This window comes from Hemicordylus capensis, chromosome 13 (assembly GCF_027244095.1).
Source record: "Hemicordylus capensis ecotype Gifberg chromosome 13, rHemCap1.1.pri, whole genome shotgun sequence".
Classification (NCBI taxonomy): Eukaryota; Metazoa; Chordata; class Lepidosauria; order Squamata; family Cordylidae; genus Hemicordylus; species Hemicordylus capensis.
In genome coordinates, this window is record NC_069669.1 from 23039940 (window position 1) to 23059584 (window position 19645).

Sequence of the window (19645 nt, forward strand, 5' to 3'; positions counted from 1 at the left end):
CTGGGTTCATTTTAAAACTGAAGCTGGGTCCAGGCTCTCTGAAATGCAGCTAGGAAGCGCACGACTGCCCATGTGTTGCGCACGACGCACTGCAAATAACAGGAGACGAGATGTGCCCCGAGAGACTGGCCTGTGTCAGGCACTCTATGCAGGCTGAAGGCAGAGGCGCTCTTACCCCTGGCCTCCTGGGCCCAAGTCCGGGGCCTCCCCAAATCTTCTTCAGTCTGTCCAGGGTGGTGTGTGTGTGTGTGGGGGGGGGAAATGTGTGGGGTGGGCCTATGCGGAGGGGGGTCTTGAGAAATGCCCCTGCCCAGGCCTCTGGGCCCCAGTTGGAGGCCAGCCCAGGGGCTGTGTGTGCCCTCAGGAGCCCACCTGGGCTGAAAAGACTGCCCCTGGGTCGCAGGGGGTGGGGGGGTTAGGGGTGCATGCTCAACTTGTAGGGGGGGTCTGTGTGTGAGAGAGAAATCCCCCCCGAGGGGGGGGGGGTGCGTGGCCGTGCCTTGCTGCCCCTCAGGAAGGAGCCCTGCAGCTGCTGGGGGTGGGGCGGCGGCGGGGTTCCTTCTGGGCCCGGCTGCCCCCCCCCCCGGCTGTGTGGAGAAGAAAGCAAGCAGCTGAAAGGTAGCCAAGGCCGCTACCGGAGGGGGCCAAGCCGGGCGGGACAAGGCGAACGGGCGACGGCCCCCCCCCGACTCCTCCTCCTCCCTCCCCCCCTCCGGAGGCGGGCTCCTCGCGGGCTGCTGCTGGCGGCGGCCACCAGAGAGCAGCTCCCCCCACCCGGCGAAGGCGGCGGCGGCGGCCACCATGCGCGAGCCGCGAGGAGGCGGCGGCGCGCGGGCCCTGGACAGTCCCGGCAGCGGCGGCGGCGGCGGCAGCAGCGAGAGCGGTGGGTCTGGCGGGGGCCGGGAGGCCGCTCTCGAGGCGGCGGCGGGGGCGCCAACACTGGCGGCGCCTCGTCTCCCTCAGGCAGGAAGGAGGGCGGCCTGGAGCGGCGCTGCCGCCTGCCCGCCTCTGCGCGGGGCCCAGCCGTGGTGGTGGTGGTGGTGGGGGGAGGACCCGCCTCTCCGGGCACCCCGCGCGCGGCTGGGGGCTCCTTGCAGGCGGCGGCGGCGGCGAGACGTGACAAGGCCCCGAGACCGGGCCGGGCTGCCAGCCCCCCCCCCCGCCTCCAGCACCAACGGGGGGGCTGCTGTGGGGCTCCCGGGTGGGGCCCGAGGCGGCCGTGGCCAGCGCGGTGGGCTGGACGCGGGCTCGGCCCCCGGCTCGGCCCCGAGGAGCGGCTCCTGGCCGGCCACGCCTCCCCTGCCGGAGGGGGTCGTTGCTGCTGAGCCCCACCCGGAGAGGCCGGCGGGGGCATTCTAGACGGACCGTGCATGCCCGGCAAGCGGGCCCCCCTCGCAGGGCTGTTGTGGGATCGACAGCAGAGCCGTGCGCACTGCTCGGGGTTGGGGGCCTCCGGAAGAACTGCGGAGAGACAAAGCAGCCCAGGCAATCAAGGGCGCTTGGCCAGCCGGGGGGGGCGGGGGGCAGGCTGGGCCCCGCGCAGAGGCAGGCGCGCGCACCCCCCCTGCTAGTCTACGGTAGCAGAAGGTCCCGCAGGGTTCAGTGGGAAGGAAGGGCGTGTAGGTTGTCACAGGATCGCAGGCCACTCCCCCGCGGGGGCTGCAGCTCCCGTCCCTCTGCACGCGCTCCAGAACCCTGTGCGACTCCGCCTGGATTGTGTGTGCAGCCGGCGGTGTCTCGTCCAAACTGGTGGTCATTCATTCATTCTTCATTCATTCGATTTCTATAACGCCCTTCCAAAAATGGCTCAGGGCGGTTTACACAGAGAAATAAGAAATAAATAAGATGGATCGCTGCCCCCAAAGGGCTCACAATCTAAAAAGAAACATAAGAGAGACACCAGCCACAGCCACTGGAGGGATGCTGTGCTGGGGGTGGAGAGGGCCAGTTGCTCACCCCCTGCTCAATAAAGAGAATCGCCACCTTAAAAGGTGCCTCTTTGCCAAGTTAGCAGCGGTATTTGCTGTATTTGCTCCCCCACCTCGAGTCGCTCTTCATATTTATTCCCCTGTTTAGAAGGGAGCAGTTGGGTCAGAGGACAAGGCTCACAAAAGGACCATCACTTCTTAGGGGCTTAGAGCCGTGATTTCGCCACGCAGTTGTGGGGGTGGGGGTGTCCATCACAAACCAGAGATCTTGTGAGATTTTTCTGAGCGCTTGAAGCTATAACCTGGCGAAATGGAAACAAGCTCCTTGAAGTATGACTGGCACAGCTGCAGCAGATGTGTCCACGTTTGGGGGTGACTTTAAGACTAGCTAAGCTCCCAACTGAATTATGTGTGTTTTATGTTAGATCTAACGGCATGTGTGTTGCATCTAACAGCATGCCCTCCACTCCTGCCTGTAGGCTGTGGAACAGGAGGCTGGACGAGATGGGCCTCCTTGGGCCTGATCCTGCAAGGCTGCTCTTATGTTCTCATGTCATCTCTGTGTCACACAGACACAGCGAGTATTTTTGGATCTGTGTTTCAGGGTTGTAACACATTTGGTTTTCTCACTGAAACAATGCACTCATGTCGACCTTGAAACAGGAAAACCAGATCACGCCATTGCCTTTTGAAGTGATTTGTATGCCGCTTTTCAACCAAAGTTCTCAGAACTGTTTATATAGCAAAATAATAAATAAATAAGATGGTTGGTTCCCTGTCCCCAAAGGGCTCACAACCAAAGACAAAATCCAATGTTAAAGGCCCCCCTGCCATTGTAGTCCTGGTCTGAATTCGGCTTTGGTGCAGCTACTATTTACAGTTCAGCATTTCTGTGCTTAAAAAAAAAATTATTATTATTTGTGCAGTTCAGTCATGCCTAGAGCTTTCATAAGACAGGGCATAGAAAGGGAAGAAAGTGATACTGAGACTGAACATCACTCAAAACTGTATTTCTCTGTGGGAGGCAGAGACTTGGTTGAAAATGAACATTTTCACATGAAATAAGAATTGAGTTAGTGCAGAAACCTTTTGTTTGGGGGCGGATGTCCAATCACAGCTGTGGTAAAATCCTGGATTTCTCCATTGACTTTTATGGACAGCTCTGACTTCTCCTCCAGGCGACATTTAAAAGTTGTTTGCGACTAGCCAATGACAGTTACAAGCGGAGAGGTTATAACTGGCCCAGTGAGCGCCATCACTGACCGGGGATTTGAATCTATATTTTACTGAACCTGGGAGAACATCTGAAGGGGCTTTACAGTCACGGCTTCTTCCAGGAAGTTCTAGAAACTGTAGATTTGTAAGAGTACTGAAAGTTAAATTAGAAGCCATTCTGCAGCAACTTCATTAGTTACCAGTTTGCTTCTGGGTGAGATTCAGAGTGCTGGTTTGGATCTTTAAAGCCCTCGGTGGCTTGCGGGTGGCATATCTGTCCACATGAATCTGCCAGGGCCTTCCATTCTACATAAGAACAGCTCTGCTGGATCAGGCCCAAGGCCCATCTAGTCCAGCATCCCGTTTCGCACAGTGGCCCACCAGATGCCGCTGGAAGCCCACAGGCAGGAGTTGAGGGCATGCCCTCTCTCCTGCTGTTACTCCCCTGCAACTGGTACTCATAAGAACATACATCTCGGGCCCTGTCATTGAATGAGATCTGGTTGGCAGGGACTGCATACAGGACCTTTTGGGTTGTGGCCCCTCGGTTTTGGAATGCTTCCCAGATGGGCTGCACCATGCTCTCTCCCACAGGGTTTTAAAGAAGTGCTTAAAAACTCTAATTGTTAGATACTCTTTTTAGTTTTTATTCCCTGTTTCTTTTCCGTAGGTTTTTAATCTGTAAGCTTGGTTTTATCTGGGTTTAGTTTTTAAATGGGTTTTATTAATGTTATTTTCTTTTATCTGTGCAGTTGTCTTTGTGAGCTATCCTGAGCAATCTCGTACTGCAGGGGTGGGATACACGTATTTTAAAGAAATAAGTGTATTTTGAGGCCCTGATGGTTGAGAAGGGTAATATAATATAAATCCAATATGTGCATAAGTGTTAATCTCCCCTAATGTCCATGCCTCCTTAAAGATGAACATATTTATTGGGGCAGGGGCCTGAGTTTTTTATTTTCAGTTTCTCGGGTTTGTGATCTCATTGCATCATTAAAGTCTCCACTTTCAATCAGTCCTCAGTCTTAACTAAGCTTATTCTCTCTCAACCTTTCTCATATGCAAAAGAGGGACAATTACGACCTTACAGGATTGTTGTAAGGATTACTGAGAAATATGCAAACTACTTTGAACATTTAAACTAGGGATGTGCATGGAACTGGTTCGGAGGCCCTTTATGGGCCTCTGAACCGGCTTGAAAGACCTGCAGTTCAAAGGTGAGAGGGGGATCTCTTTAAGGATGGGGGAGGGTGCTCTTACCCCTCCCGCCACATTTCCCCTACCGGTGCTGCCTTTTAAAACGTCCAGTGGGGCGTCAGCGTACCTCCTTGCCACTCCGGGGGCGCATGTCACAACATGCACACACACAGCAGCTACTTCCAATCACTTCCGGTCCAAGGAGGCACCAGGGCCAGCAGGCGCCGGTTCCGTGCACACCACTAATTTAAACCCCCTGCTAACTGAGCAAAGGCACCTTTTTAAAGTGGTGATTCTCTTTATTTAGTAGAGGGAGAGCAACTGGCCCTATCCAGCCCCAGCACAGCATCCCTCCAGTGGCTGTGGCTGGTGTCTATCTTATGTTTCTTTTTAGATTGTGAGCCCTTTGGGGACAAGGAATCATCTTTGTCTGTCTGTCTGTATCTGAACCACTCTGAGAACTTTTGTTGAAAAGTGATATATGTATATATTAGTACTAGTGGGAGTAAGAGAGGAGAGCTGGTCTTGTGGTAGTGAGCATGACTTGTCTCCTTAGCTAAGCAGGTCCACCCTGGTTGCATTTGAATGGGAGACTAGAAGTGTGAGCACTGGAAGAGATTCCCCCCTCAGGGGATGGAGCCGCTCTGGGAAGAGCATCTGAGGTTCCAAGTTCCCTCCCTGGCAGCTTCTCCAAGAGAGGGCTGAGAGAGATTCCTGCCTGCAACCTTGCAGAAGCTGCTGCCAGTCTGTGTAGACAACACTGAGCTAGATGGACCAAGGGTCTGACTCAGTATATGGCAGCTTCCTATGTCCCTAAGAGCAGTAGTCCAGTATATGAAATACTATATGTAAAGGTTGTTCCATGGATTCCTCTGATGAGAAGCCATAACCTTTAAGCGGCTTTTTACTTATGGAGCAGGTTCACACGGCTCACTGCAAGTTAGTATGAGGTGACTGGAGATTCCCGGGGAACCTGTGCTCCCGACACCGATTGCAAGTTCAACTCATTTTGCAATGTCTGAACTCACCGTGTTGAATGGAAACGTTGGGTTACCACCACGCCTGACATCCACCCAACATTCCTGAGCCAGCTTCAAATGTTGGTTATGAATGTTGGCAGGAACCCACCAGTTTAGGCTCAGCTCACTAGTCAGCCACCAGGTATTTGTTTATTTTATTTTAATACAGTTGTATACCGCCTGCTACAAAAGTCTCCCCAATCCCCTTCTCCATCCAGCATTTCTGGGGTCAGATGAATGATACAGGAATGGCTGGAAGTACCGGCTCGTGACGGGAGCATGCACACCCTGGGAACGTCGAGTTCTCTCCTGCCTGCTGCGGGTGTGTGAGCCTGCTCACAGCGTCAACTGGCCTTGAATCTTCCTTGGATGATTTCAGCTTGCCTTTGAGCTTACTAGTTAACTTTGTTTTGCCTCTCTCTTTTTGCAGAGGTGTTTCTTCCTGATGCGCACAATGTTCCTCCAGCTCTTGCCTTCCTCCAAGAGTTACCGAGCTGCCAGTCTATGTTGAGGAGGAGGACTTCAGGGAGAGAATCACGGGACTACTACAGTCTAGCACGGCCAGCTGCTGGAGAGACGAGAAATCTCCTAGAAGGGACTAGAGCCAGAAGTCCAGGCCCCGAGAAGCCACTCAGGGAATGCGCTCTAAATATCTCTGAGAAGAGACAGTTAAGGTAAGATCCAAAACTGTCCCCTGCTAACTGAGCAAAGAGGCACCTTTTAAAAGTGGCGATTCTCTTTATGGAGCAGGGGGAGAGCAACTGGCCCTCTCCGTCCCCAGCACAGCATCCCTCCAGTGGCTCTTGCTGGTGTCTGTCTTCTGTTTATTTTTTTAGATTGTGAGCCTTTTGGGGACAGGGAGCCATTTTATGTAAACCACTTTGGGAACTTTTGTAGAAAAGTGGTATATCAATATCCGGGGGCGGATGGGGGGGGGGCACATGTCTTTCTCTGAATTGTCAAAATGAAATAAGCAAAGAAGCCAGTTCTTCATGTTGAATTAAAAGTTAATGCTTATTTTGCATAAACCTATTAGTAGCCATAGGGCAGGGGGAAACAAACAAGTCACTGTTGCTTGGGATGCAGTTATGCAATGTCAGACTCCATAATGACTTTTTGAACTTAAAAAACAATAAAAATGAAATATTGTGCTAGGTACTTGATTCACCACTCCTGGCGTGGACCCTGTGGGATGCAGAAAATGAATGCAGCCAGGCATGCATGAACAATCAGTGTACAAAGGGCTCCCTTGCAACTCCCCCTCACCCCCCGATTGCACTTTATTCAATTAATTAATAAATTAATTAATGCCCCGCCCAAACTTACGTCCCATGTGAAAAGAGCCATGGAAGAAGCACATGGAAGAAGCTAGCAGGCCTCTGAAGCAAGTCGTATTGGGCCCTCTTCAAAAATGTGCCCCCACCTTGCCCTGGTATGAACAGGGGAGCCCAGATGGGTGCTCTTGTCATCTCTCACTGTATTTTGCCAGGGCCATTTATGAGGATAACACAAAATACCTGTCAGGGTGGCATCTCTGGAAACAGACAAGCAGTAAATCATGGAGGAAATTTGTCGAGGATACCAAAGACTTGTCTTCTTACCTGGAACTTTGGAGACACGACATTCACAGCATCGAGGGTATGGTTACCTTTCGTGCCATTGTTTTAATCCTCATTTGCTTTGTGTGTAGGATGTCTGTCAGTGTGGGGTGTGTGTGTGTGTGTGTGTGTGTGTGTGTGTGTGTGTGTGTGTGTGTACACACGCAGGCATCTACAAATCCACTTGCCACCTCGCCAGTGGCAAATGCCCCCAGGCTTCTGGCAAGCAGGATGCCCAGCACCACACAGTCCTCCTCCCCAGGGTTCTCCTTTCCACTGCTGTTTTTGAGAAGGTGAGAAACAGCAGGGATCCCTACTGAGCAGGAAGAAGAGGACTCCCTCTCTTTCTTACCATCTCCGTTTCCCAGTGAAAATGAGAGTAGACCCGCTTCTCTCCTAAGCCCTCTCCCTGGGTGCCAAAAACAGATCTGAGGGAAGATCGGAGATTGCTGGTGACCACAAATAATGCCGGGCTAGGGAGCTAAGATGAAATTTGTGTGTGTGTGTGTGTGTGTGTGTGTGTGTGTGTGTGTGTGTGTGTGTCTGCGTGTCTGCGCACGCACAGACGAGGAATAAATTTTGAATGCCTGGAAGGATAGCCTCAAGTCCTGCTTCAGTGCTGAGCCAAAAGCATGGAAGGGGGCACTCCCAAAGCAGGAGCAAATGTGGGGCATAAAAACTACACTGGCATGGTTCTTTCTGAGTTGTATCATTAGGACTGGGCGTTAATTTCATACACTGTCTCCTCCCTGCCTCTTGAAGGAACCAGCAGAAGCAATAACTTTTTTAAAAAAGCAGCATCAAGGAAAATCCCTGGAGAGAGAAAATAATTACTTTTTGCCTAGATGGTGAAAGTGATGGTACCAGCCACATGTCTTTGGCGAGGGTGTTCCAAAGACAGGACGCCACCAGTGAAGAAGCCTTTCTGTTGTTTTACATGGACCGTTCATGTGTTCATTATACTGAACATGTCTATAGAACATATACATGAGCAATCTCCTTTGTATGTTCCTAGGGAAATTTGGCACTGGCATCCAGTCTTACTTCTCCTTCCTGCGGTTTCTGGTGCTCCTGAACATTGTGATCTTCCTCCTTATGTTCAGCTTCATCACCCTTCCAAGCGCTCTTTCCAGACATGGAGTTTTCAACAGTAGCTCTGTTCAAGTTTCTCCGAGTACAGGTAGGGCCCTCTTCCTTCGTGGCCTCTCTTCTGTGGCAGGAGCTAGTGTTTTCTTGCACAAGTACCAACTGTGCTGGATGGAGCTGAGGGGCAAGATATTTGGTTCTTTTTGCTACTTGTCTTCTAGTGATGATGTTTTTATTGATTTTTTGTCCGCAGAGCATCGATGCACAGTTTATACAGTTAGTGGTAACAAGGGACTCGTTTACTTCTACAATTATGTTATAGATCTGCTTTCTGGCACGGTAAGTAATTGAACATATGCTTCTAAACTTTCTGGGGAAAGGTGGTGAGATTTAGGGATATGCACGAACCAGTTCAGCATTCTATTCCTAGAATGCCAAACCAGTTTGGAAACACTGTGTTTGAACCGTTCAAATGCTGGCGGGGTGTGTGTATGCCCCTACCTCCCTCGCCGCGCTCTCCCCTCTGGCGCTGCTTCCAAAACCGCTGGGGGGCATGGGGGGGGGGGCACAAAGCAGGGCCTCTACTCTAAAGGTGACCTGAGTGGGCAAATACATACAGGTGGTCATTTAGGGCTTTCAAGGTCAATACCAGCATTTCAAACTGAGCCTAGAAACTGACTGGAGCCAGTGAATGGTTTCTTAATTAGACCAGAGATAAAAATAAAAATAAACTGTATGGCTTTCTATGGGATGCAGCATCATTGGGTAATTTTTGTCTAATGATTTTGGGATTGTTTTATCTGGCACTTGATAAAATCTCTTCAGTGGGACTGGTATCCTTTGTGTTTATGAATCTGGTAACGCTCCGTCCTCCTTTGACCTATTTCAGGGTTTTCTTGAATGGACGAGTCTCTTTTATGGCTATTACACCGTTGATACGATCTATTTTGGCATCCTGAACTACCACGTGCCACTTGCGTATTTGCTGACCACCCTGGCTTATCTTTCAATAAGTCTTCTCTGGATTGTAAAAAGGTAACTCAATTTGGATGATGTGTGTGCTGAGCTCTGTGCTGTGCTGCTGCCCGCACTGTGCAGTGCTGGTGACTCAGTTCCATTGCAATGACTGGGGCTCAGCTTAGGCCCAGCTCTCCTCCCATAAGGCGTTCCGAGTTAAGACCAACAGCACTCAAGATGCCGTCTTGTTTCAACCTTAAGACCGTGTTTTTCTTTAGAACACTTGTGGCAGGTGGGGAGGCAGCACTAGGCTGGCGGAGGAGGAGGAGAGCGGCTCAGCCTCACACGGCAGAGGGATTGGCTGGCTTGCCGATTCAAGAGGCTCCCCCCACTGCATTCCTCCTCCTTCTCCGCTGCACTGTGACAGCAGGAGGGAGAGCGTGGTGGGGGGAGAGCCTGGCCCATTCCCAGCCCCTGTGCCGCTGCCCGCCCGCCTGCCTGCCTCCACCCCCCCCCGCCAACCGTTGCCCCTGGAAGGGGCAATGAAAGCAAGCTACCCAGCAGCCTCCCTCCCTCCCTTCCATGGAAAAGTGAGAGAGCGCCAGGGAGGGGGTGGGTGGCAAGCGGGAGGCGCTTCTGATGCGCCACCATCCGTTTCTCTGCTGCGCATCTGTGACCACTAACTGATAGCAGCAGAAAAGAACAAGGTGTCCCGCCTTGGATCAGGAACAAAATCCCCATTTGTAGTACTGTTTCCTAAGGGCAGATGGGTCCCAAGTGAAGCCTTTTTGCCTTACGGAACAGTTTCCCAGAACCAGTTGGGTCAGAACTCTGAGGACTTCCTGTAGCTTTGTCTGGGGGGCGGGGGGAGAACATTCAGTCGTCCAGAGGCCCCACCTGTTCTGTGCAGTTGTGCATTATAGTCATAGCTTCCGTGTGAGAACCTGGGCACCACTCTGGGTTCCTGGGAGGAAGAGTGGGAGAGCGATGTGAAAATCAAGTGGCATCCTGACTGTGCATTTCTGCTCTAAACAAGGATTCTGTCCACACTTCGTTTGGAGGAAGTCCCATGGGATTCAGTGGGACTTGATTCTGAGTAACCATGCTTAGGAGCAGGCTGAAATGCAGGGCGTGCTTCCATGTACTTGTTCAAAATAACCAGATTGTTCCATTGTTCAAGCATTTCATTTTTTTAAAAAATGTTGACTCTTTCCTAGGTCTGTTGCAGGATTTAAGCAAAGCTTGGTACGCAGCGAAGATCAGTTCCAGAGCTACTGCAACAAGATATTTGCTGGCTGGGATTTCTGTATCACCGATGTCAACGCTGCACGGCTGAAGCACAGTAGCTTGCACTACGAGCTTAAAGTGAGTAGGTCCCTACTGCAAGCAAGACTCTGTGCTCTGTGCCCACAGCTGCAGCCGCTTGTGGGCACGAGATAAAGCAGAGAGAAACCGTGGTGGGTGCAAAATGGTGGCAGCCCAAGTAGCTGCAAGTGGAAAGAAAGATGGAGAAGCTACTCTTACCATGCAAACCATGTTTACTGGTGGGAAGTCAGAGCGGGTGTGTGCCACGGGCCTAACTCAGCAGGGGAACTTGCCCAGGATTGCAGCCTTAATTAATTCTTTCTACAGACGGTGACTGTGCTGGTTTTTGTTTCGCGTAAGCATGGTTGAACCACCCATTGTGCAAAATATGCCATCGAGTCTGCAGCACTGCTAAACTGTTTCCCCCAGCAGTTGTGCTGCTTATCTGCTAGTGCACTTGTCTGCTGGGTTTTTGAACTGTTAGAGTTCTCTTTTTGCGACACTTTCCCGACTCCTTGGCAGTATGATGTGTCTGAGAGCTCGTCGCCTGGGCCAGGAGGAGGCTTGGGACTGGATGAACTCCTGCTCTCGTGTGCACCTACCTGAGGTGGCTGGTGGCCCCCAGGCACCCTGCTGCTATTGCGGATATGTGTGTATTGCTTTTCAACAAAAGTTCTCAAAGCAGTTTTTATAGGAAATAAATAAATATGACACCTGTCCCCAAAGGGATCACAGTCTAAAGAAACATAAGGCAGATTCTAGCAACAGCCACTGGAGGGATGCTGTGCTGGGGGTGGATAGGAACGGTTGCTCTCCTCCTGCTAAATATAAGGGGATTGCCCCTTGAAGAGGTGCCTCTATGCTTAGTCAGCACTCAGGCCCCCGTCTCTATTATGGCTAGGCCCCTGCAGCATTGCAACCCTTTTCCCAAGTGTTTTGTGCAAGTAGATCAAACTGTACTATGCTGCTTCTGCTGCTTTTTTTTTTTTTTAAGTCATGATCTGGTTTGTATATGCGATATTGTAAGCTGCCCTGTGGACCTTCCCACTGAACGGCAGAGAAGGAATCTGTTGAGTAAGCGGGAGGTCCGTGCCACCCCAGGTGGTCACATCCACATTTCCGCTTGCAGACTGACTTGGAGGAGGAAAGGCTAAGGCAGAAGGTTGCAGAAAGGACCACCAAAGAGAAGCTGCACATCTATTGCTTGAGAGTCTTCTTAAATGGCATCGTCCTGGCTGTTTTGTCCGCATGCTTTTATTCCATCTATAGAGCAACTGTTTACTCGCAGGAAAATATTTCCCAAGTAAGTGATAGGCGATGCTTTGTTAATGTGTTTGCAAACATGTCGTCTTCAAATAAACAGTGTTCCTGCAGGCTACATTCTGGGGCATCAGTTAAATCAGCAAAGTTGAGAGGGAAACTGATCTGCGTGAGCCAACTGGGTGTGTGTGTGCTCACTGTGACTTCTGACAAGGTCTGCACCGCCGAGACAGAAAAGAGGTGATGGCATTGCAAGACCTGCAGCTTTAAGTCTGTGCTCCTGCTTCGATTGCCCTGGCCATCACGCCTGCAGCTGCCAAATGTGCAATGGCATTTTAAAAACTGTTGAAACACACACCCTGCTATAAAATTGCATCAGTTTTGTCAGAGGAATGGAAGTGCGAATTGGCAGGAATGATCTCCAAGATTCCTCCATGAAAAGTGTATAGCAATTTCTTCGTGCTTACCCTAATAGTAGTGCCAAAATGACTACTATTTCACCCTGGTCATTTGGGGGTGGGGACAAAGAATGGGTGATAACACAGAGAAAGCTGCCAATGCTCCCACCTCTTTTCCATCTCTGGGCAGGGTAGATGTTGCCAAAAATCACTGTGAGCATTCGTCCCCCGAGATGGTGCTGGTGACCAGAATTGGTGGTTCTGGATCATGGCCTAGAGACTGGTCACCAAAAATACTGCACAGCTAACTCAGCACTGTGAACATTTCTGTGCAGAAGGAAACCCTAATAGCCAGTCGCCCAATAAGCAGACCCCGTGAGCAGCAGATGGGAGGCCAGAAGCCAGAGTGGCTGCTCTAAGAGCCGGGCAATAGGAGGCCAAAGGCAGGCCTGAGGCAGCACGTGGGGGGTGGGGGGAGGTCGTCCTGCAACTCTCCCAGAAACCCCACCTCCTCTCTTGCAGGACAACAAAGCTAGATTTGAAGATACGCTCTTGGTGCAGTACCTGCCCTCGATGGTGATCACGTTGGCCAACTTCATTGCCCCGTTACTCTTCTCGGCTTTCATCAAGTTTGAGGACTATTCGCCAGCCTTTGAAATCCGGTTGACGCTGATGAGGTAAGTGGGTGCATTGCTGTCCTCCTGAGTCGATGCTTGGGCACTCACCCAGTGGATTTATGGCAGGCAGACGGTTACTCGCTAAAACGTGGAGAGGGGGACCTGGGGTTGGCTCGGCAGCCCTAGAACTGCTGTTTGGAACCCCAGGTGAGTGACAGGCCTTTGCGTGCGCGCGCACACACCCTGGGTCCCCTGCTTCTGGAGGTGATGGAAGCCGTTTCAAAGCCACGGGCTGCAGGGGTGAGGTCCGTCTCAGCGCTCAGCCGGAGGGCCCTGTGGGAGGTTGTGAGTGCCGGTCTCTCGCTTCCCCCTGCCTTTCAGAGTCCTGGGAACGAGATTAAGGCATCCTAGTCCTTCTCCCACTCACCCGTGTCTGAGCTCAGCCTCCCTGCGGGAGGACCTGGCTTCTTCCTGCCTCCCTTCAATGCCTCTGTTCAGGCCTCGCAGCCCTTAAGTGCCCCCCACCCCATTTCTCAGCCCCAAGATGCTCCCTCCCTTTCTCGGAAGCTCACCCCCCATGTTTCCTCTAACTGGGATTCCCAGATGTGATGGACTACAACTCCCATAATCCCCAAGCAAAGGCTATTGCAACTGGGGATGCTGGGACTTGTAGTCAGCAGCGTCTGGGAATCCCTCTTAGAGGGAACACTGCTGCTCACCCCGGTGGCCTGTGGCTCGCAACTCCACTCCCACTCTGCCCCCACCTCCCGCCTGGCCAGGCAGCCGCCCGTAGGCCAAGGGGGCCTGCCTGTCCCTGCGCGGCTCCACCTGCCTGCCTCCCCACTCCGCGGCTGGTGGCTGCATGGGGCTGCCCCCAGGTGTCAGCTTCTTCTCCGTGTGTTTTTTGTTAGAAGGCCTGAAGATCAAGACTTGACTTTACCAGTCCCCCAGTTGCCCACTCCTCTTCCGTAATCGGGTCCGAATGTTGCAAGTTCTCAATAGTATAAAAACTGGAATATTAATTGCTGTGGTTCGCTCCCCCCCCCCCATACTACAGGTGTGTCTTTGTGCGGCTGGCAAACATTGGAGTTCTTTTGTTCTCGCTGTGGACCCGAATCACATCCTGTGCTAATAAAAAGTGCCAGGCCTGTGGGTACAACTACCAGCTCTATCCTGTGAGTAAATGTACACATGGCTTTACATTGTTCCCAGAATAAGTTCTCCTCGAACTGACCCTCAAGGAGGAAAAGGAACTCCTTGAGCGTCTCTTGGGAGCAAAGGGACACCCAACATGGTCTGCTTAGCAGCCAAGTAAAAGATGTTCTGTGTTTGGGTGCCCTGCTAAAAATGTTGTGCACTTGCCTATTACAATGTAGCTGTTGTTAATTCTAAATGTATTGTGCTGCGTTAGTTATTTAGATCAGAAAAAGAATTAGACCAACTCATACTTTCACGCATGTGTTTTCGTGGTTATAGCCCACTTTTTCCAAGGCAGGGTGAAAGCATGGATGGTCAGTTACAGGCAGGTAGTGAGCAAACACTTGTGTTTACTTCTAAAGAGATCTCTGCAGTATGTCAATTGTATTAGATATGGCAGGTTACAAAGGAGAGAAGTTGCAGGTTCTGTGTCTATATAATGTCCATAAATCCCATAATCTCTATTCAAAGCAAGATCAACACAATCAGATTTTACTATAAGTTCTTCTTCAGATACTTTTAAGTTTAGAGAGGTTAAAGCAGTCACCAGCAGGCTCTGTAGTATTTTTGGTCTTAAAATCTGATTTGTGTCCACTCAATCATTGTCTCATCAGCAGGCCGTTTTGACTGGTACATATTGCTAGAGGATCCTTAATGCACGGTATTGGGAGAATTTGATAGAATTACTTGTTTACTCTGTTTTGTTACAGGAGATGCAATGCTGTTTTTGCAATTTCTTTCCTCAGTTAATGGATTTGTTCTGATAACCCTCTTTTCTCTCTCTCTCTCTCTCTCTCTCTCTCTCTCTCTCTCTCTCTCTCTCTCTCTCTTTCAGTGCTGGGAATCTCGAGTTGGGCAGGAAATGTATAAACTGCTAATGTTTGACTTCATCATAATTTTTGCTATCACAGTATTTATCGACTTTCCTAGGAAGTGAGTATGAGCTTGGAGGTAGAGGCACCCTGTTCTTTACAGCTGAGACCAAATTGTAGACTAGTTTTTAATATTTTACTCTGTTAGCAGTAATCATGAAACTACTCTATTGTTACTGTGCCCTACGGAAATTAATTTTTATTTAAATCAGTTGATTTCCTCTACCACCACCACCCGCCCCCAGTGGAATCCCAAGCAGCAGTCATCTTTATAAAAAGCAAATGAATTGGTCAAACTGATTGCGTTATTCTTATTCCTTGAATCATTATTTGGGCCAGGGATCACGTGTTTGCTCATTCTCACTGCTTGGGGTCCACTAGAAAGCCCAGTGTGGCTTAGTGACTAAAATGTTGGACTGTGGAGACAAGAGTTGAAGTTCCTGTGCCTGCAGGACGCCCACGAGCAGAACATGGGGAGAGGCCCTTTTCTGCTGTTGCCCCAACGCCAGTAGCTGGCCTTCAGGGGCCTCAGAGCCTGAAAGTTTCCTTTTGCCAAAAATGTCTGCTGCTGTTAATGCACCGTCCACCTGGATGGCACTTTATAAAGGATGAGAAGAAAGATCCCTGCCCCAAGGGGCTTCGAGTCTAAAAGCAGACATGATGAGGGAGATGGCCGAGGCAGTGAAGGCAGCTGGGGAGGGGTTAGCCGGCTCTTTCTCTGAAGTTATCTCCCATCAGCTCATTGCATTTGTTGATCTTCAGCCCCCCTTCAAATCCAGCTTAACTGTAAATACATCTCAAATGTATTTCTGTTCCCAAGATTTTGTTTCTGTAAACAACAAATATATATATTTAGAGGGGAAACGTTGTTTATTGTTGGCGTTCAAAACCACAGCTTTTCTTCCCTTGGTTTATTCTTAGGTTGATGGTTACCTATTGCTCATGGAAGGCCTTCCAGTGGTGTGGACTGCAGGAGTTTGCCATTCCTGACAACGTCCTGGAAATCGTCTATGGGCAAACCATCTGCTGGATTGGAACTTTCTATTGCCCACTCCTCCCTGCAATTGCGACGATAAAGTATTTTGTCATCTTTTACCTGAAAAAGGTAACTGGTATGCCTTGGTGGGATGTCTGCGTGTGGCTGGAGAGTTTTGCAATAAATAAGTAAATAACCAAAGGTTTCCATCCTGCACCTATGAATACTTTTCATAGTATTCAATTTCTGTGGAAGATCAAAGCACCTAGGGAGGAGACCCCAACCCCGGTCTTCCTCTTCTGTAGTTTGTTCTTAACTTCAGCAGTCTTTCCATGAAACCTGTGTGATGACTAAGAGGGCATGCTGGTCCTAAGCTGATGAGGGCTTGGCCCAGCAATCATCACCACTTTGAACCCTGCCCAGGAATAGGCTGGCAGCTCGTGGTACGCTCGAGAGACCCCTGCTCTGCTCTGCTCAGCAGCCTCCCTGCTGCCACCGCAGGGCCTAGCTGCAAGCTCCAGCTGGTTTCCAGGATCGGCCCCATGTCGCGTGTGCGAAGTAATCCAGCCTGGGTGTAAGCAAGGCGTGTGTGACTGGCCAGGTCTGTCGTCTCTGGGAGGAAGCAGACTCGGCTGGTGCCCCAGCTGAAGCTGGAAGTGGCTGCCACCGCCTCTGGGAATCCTGTAGCAAATCCAGCTCCCAGAATACTCCCCAACGGCCAGTCTGTTCTTTCAAGAGGGGAACAGGCCCCATCTGCTAAGGGGAATACCTTACAGCAGCAGGTAGCACTCTCACATGTAGTCTCCCATCCCAATGCAAACCAGCAAAGCAGACAATTCATGCTCACTCCTGCAAGAGTGGCTTAATTCCCAGTAGGAACATAGGCAGCTGCTTTATACTGAGACAGACACTTGGTCCATCCCTCTCAGTATGGTGCACACTGACCAGCAGCAGCTCTCTCCCAGGTTCCAGGCAGGAGTCTTTCCCAGCCCCTCCTGGAGATGCTGCCGCCAGGGGCTGAGCTGGGGGCCTTCTCAACTATGGCCCCGTCCTTGCAATAGAAGAAGCTAGAGGAGGTCCAGGGAGGGAGAGAAGATCAGAACCGGCCGCTGGAGAGCAGAATCCAGCCCTTAAGAAGTGAGGCCTGCCTCCCTCTCGCTGACGGCCCAGAAGTGAGGTGAAGATAAATTGGAAGGGGCAACAATGGGACGTGCTGGCAGATCACCTGTGGGGGGGCTTGTAGATGCTGATCAGAGGTCCGGGGGCTGGAGGAGAAAGGAGCCCTTACTTTGCCTGGCCGGGGGGGGGTGGTGGTGTGTGCCTTTGGCATTTTAACTTGCAGCCCTTGGACTGAGATTTCTTCTTGCCCCCAGATAAGTCTGATGCATACGTGCAAACCTTCCGCACGGCCCTTCAGAGCGTCCAGCTCCAACTTCTTCTTCCTGGTGGTGCTCTTGATCGGCCTCGTCTTGGCTTTCTTTCCTCTGGGACTCAGCATGACACAGTAAGTTGCCCTTTTGCACATAAGATGTTGGAATTCACTTCCCTGAGAGTGTTGCTGTCTCATACTATGAAGCAGTGTTTGATGGCACACTCTGTCCCCAAGTCCGTCCAAACTCGAGGCTTTTGTGCACACTTCCTCTATTGTAAGATGTGTTGGCCAGGGGCTCACTGATTACTCATGACGCGCTGTCCCCTGACACCCCCCCTCTCTTTTCTGCCCCCCCCCCCCCCAGCATCTTCTCCTCTAAAGCTTGTGGACCCTTTGTGAACTTTGAGCGTTCGTGGGACGTCATTGCCCACACTGTGGAGCAGCTCCCGGCCGTGCTGCGCAAGGTCCTGAACGGCATTGCCTCGGAGGCGTTTGCAGTCCCTTTCTTCATGGTCGTCTGGCAAGTAGCTGGCTGTTGTGCTCACTGCCTGTCTTTCCACCCCTCTGGGCTCAGCTCCGTGTCGCACGAGGCCAAATGGACCATCTCGGGTGGCTTCCTTGACATCAGGACAGCCCTGCTGCTGGGTCAGGCCCCTCAAGGCGGCCCACCCCGTCCAGCCCCTTGTTTCCCACAGTGGCCCACCAGATGCTCCTGGGAAGCTGCCCCCAGGCCAGCGGTGGTGGGGTGGCAGGCCCTCTCCTGCTGTGGCCCCCCGACATCCTGCGCTGAGCCGGGAGGCAGCCTGTAGCTCCCAGGCTAGCAGCCATGGAGAGGCCTGTCCTCCCAGGAGCTTCTGGCTCCAAATTCTCTCCCCCCCCCTGCCTGCTCTACCTCCTTTTCCCTCCCCTGGGTGGGGCTGTGGTGAGGAGTCGGCTGAGCATGTCTACCAAGAACGGGTTGGTCCTGCTCCCTGTGGCTGAGTCCTGCCTTCCTTGCTTTGGGGATGGGGCCAAAGCTGAGGGGGGGAGCCTCTGCTTGGCATGCAGAAGGGCCTCCCCGTTCACTCCCTGGCGGCAGCAGTATCTCCAGGGAGGGCTGGGGAAGATCCCTGCCTGAAGCCTTGGAGAGTGGCTGCCAGTCAGTGTCGACAGTCCTGATTTAGATGGACCAAGGGCCTGACTCAGTATATGGCAGCTCCCTGTGTCCCCATCGCCAGTCTCCCCAGCCGGCACGGTTTCTGAGCCCTCCCAGGGTTCTTGCTGGGGACTTGAGGCTCGCACACCCATATTGACGAACTGCTGGTGTCGCCTTTTGCAGGCTTCAGCAGTTCTGTTCGTTCCGTCACTTTCTCCAGCTCTGCCGCCTCTGCCAGGATTGAGTGTCTCCTGTAGATATTGAAGCTGCGTGATTGTAAGTCAGATCGTGACCCATCTGGTCTACTCTGAAAACTCTCCCCGGATTGAGGCAGAGGTCGTTCCAGCCTTGCTCCTCTGGGGTCCTTGGGAGTGGAGATCAAGGGAACTGTCCCTTCTGCATGCGGGGCATGTGTGCTCTGCCACTGAGCAAAGGCCCCTTCTCACCACTCTGCTCAGCCGGGCAGAGCCGCGTGGCTTTTCAGTCCAGGCCTTCCCTCCAGAGCCACCAGGGCTCCCAGTAGGGCTTCATGGTCTGTGTGGAGCCCCACAGAGTTCTTGTGTCCTCCTGGCCAGGGAGCGGGCGCACCTTCTCCCCCCTCCCCTTTGGACTGGGAATACAGACAATACGACCATCAGAAGGGAGTTTGGCCTCTTCTGACTGCTGCCTTGGGGGGAGCTAGAGGACCCCCGTTCCGAGCTGTTTGTTCCTCCTCCCTTGTGCTCTGTTTTGTTTCCCCCCTTGTTGTCTGGAAGCACATGCTTCCTTGTCCCGTCTTCCTCTTGTGGAAGTCCTTCAGCAGACGGAAGCTGACCTGCTTCCTCTTCTTCCTCACACCTTAGAGGCAGGGCAGCCTGGCCCACGCCCCCACGCCTGTCGCTACTGTGGGTTTGGATCAAAAGGTTACTCTGTTTATACGGGGGATTGCAAACCTGGAAATAAAATCCCAACCTAGGAATCGGCATCAGATGTTCAGGTGCCAGCCCTGCACAGAAATGCATGAATGTTCCAGATTTCTAGGTGCAGTCATCACATTTCCAGGGCAGCTTTGACCTTTCCAGCCCTGGACAATTCTCAGATTCAGACAAGACCACAAGAGCCAGGCCTGGTGGACAGCAGAAGTATCTCTACCTGTGGGTGAACCGTGTGCGTATTTCCCACAATGTAGCTGAGTTTCTTCTGTGGTACAATCCTATATAAGTTTGCTCCAAAGTAAGTCTCACTGTGTTCAGTGGGGCTTCCTCCCAGGTAGCTTTGCACAGAATTGCTTCCATCGCCTCCTTATAGCAGGGTTTTAGAACCATTTCACTGGCTCTCTTCCAGCTGTCCTTCTCTTAGAGATAGTTGTTGAAATACTAAACTCAAAAAAGTGCGGGGCGGGGTGTGTGTGTGTCAGTGGTTGGTTATGAATTTAAGATAATGTCCCTAAACAGGAAATTGCTGGAAATGTTATATGTGAAAAGCAGAGAGTTCCCTTCGTGTTTCTTGTTTGCGTATCCTTTTTTCTGAACAT

At 51.7% G+C, this 19645-nt stretch overlaps 2 protein-coding genes across 16 annotated transcripts in view; one reads left to right on the forward strand and one right to left on the reverse strand.

Moving 5' to 3' along the window:
* Positions 1-1426, reverse strand: part of TMC5 (transmembrane channel like 5) — a 53942-nt gene extending 52516 nt beyond the window's left edge. For 6 of the 9 annotated variants that reach the window (XM_053276078.1, XM_053276079.1, XM_053276070.1 and 3 more), the window contains exon 1: positions 1-1075. The gene's annotated coding sequence lies outside the window, so the exon portion shown is untranslated. Of the gene's footprint in view, positions 1076-1332 lie in introns of those variants that run through there. The other 3 variants (XM_053276075.1, XM_053276074.1, XM_053276073.1) reach the window with 3 other exon arrangements.
* The window catches only part of TMC7 (transmembrane channel like 7), a 24184-nt gene continuing 5007 nt past the window's right edge, over positions 469-19645 (forward strand). For 2 of the 7 annotated variants that reach the window (XM_053276090.1, XM_053276093.1), the window contains exons 1-14: positions 1211-1485; positions 5790-6033; positions 6849-6997; positions 7973-8137; positions 8297-8382; positions 8933-9078; positions 10218-10365; positions 11435-11608; positions 12486-12640; positions 13638-13755; positions 14613-14710; positions 15571-15754; positions 16999-17129; positions 17362-17517. In XM_053276090.1, the coding sequence (XP_053132065.1) occupies positions 1371-1485; positions 5790-6033; positions 6849-6997; positions 7973-8137; positions 8297-8382; positions 8933-9078; positions 10218-10365; positions 11435-11608; positions 12486-12640; positions 13638-13755; positions 14613-14710; positions 15571-15754; positions 16999-17129; positions 17362-17517 (2069 nt within the window). In that variant the 5' untranslated portion in view covers positions 1211-1370. Of the gene's footprint in view, positions 884-1210; positions 1486-4730; positions 5502-5599; positions 5682-5789; positions 6034-6848; positions 6998-7972; positions 8138-8296; positions 8383-8932; positions 9079-10217; positions 10366-11434; positions 11609-12485; positions 12641-13637; positions 13756-14612; positions 14711-15570; positions 15755-16998; positions 17130-17361; positions 17518-18315; positions 18409-18974; positions 19279-19645 lie in introns of those variants that run through there. The other 5 variants (XR_008311972.1, XR_008311971.1, XM_053276092.1 and 2 more) reach the window with 5 other exon arrangements.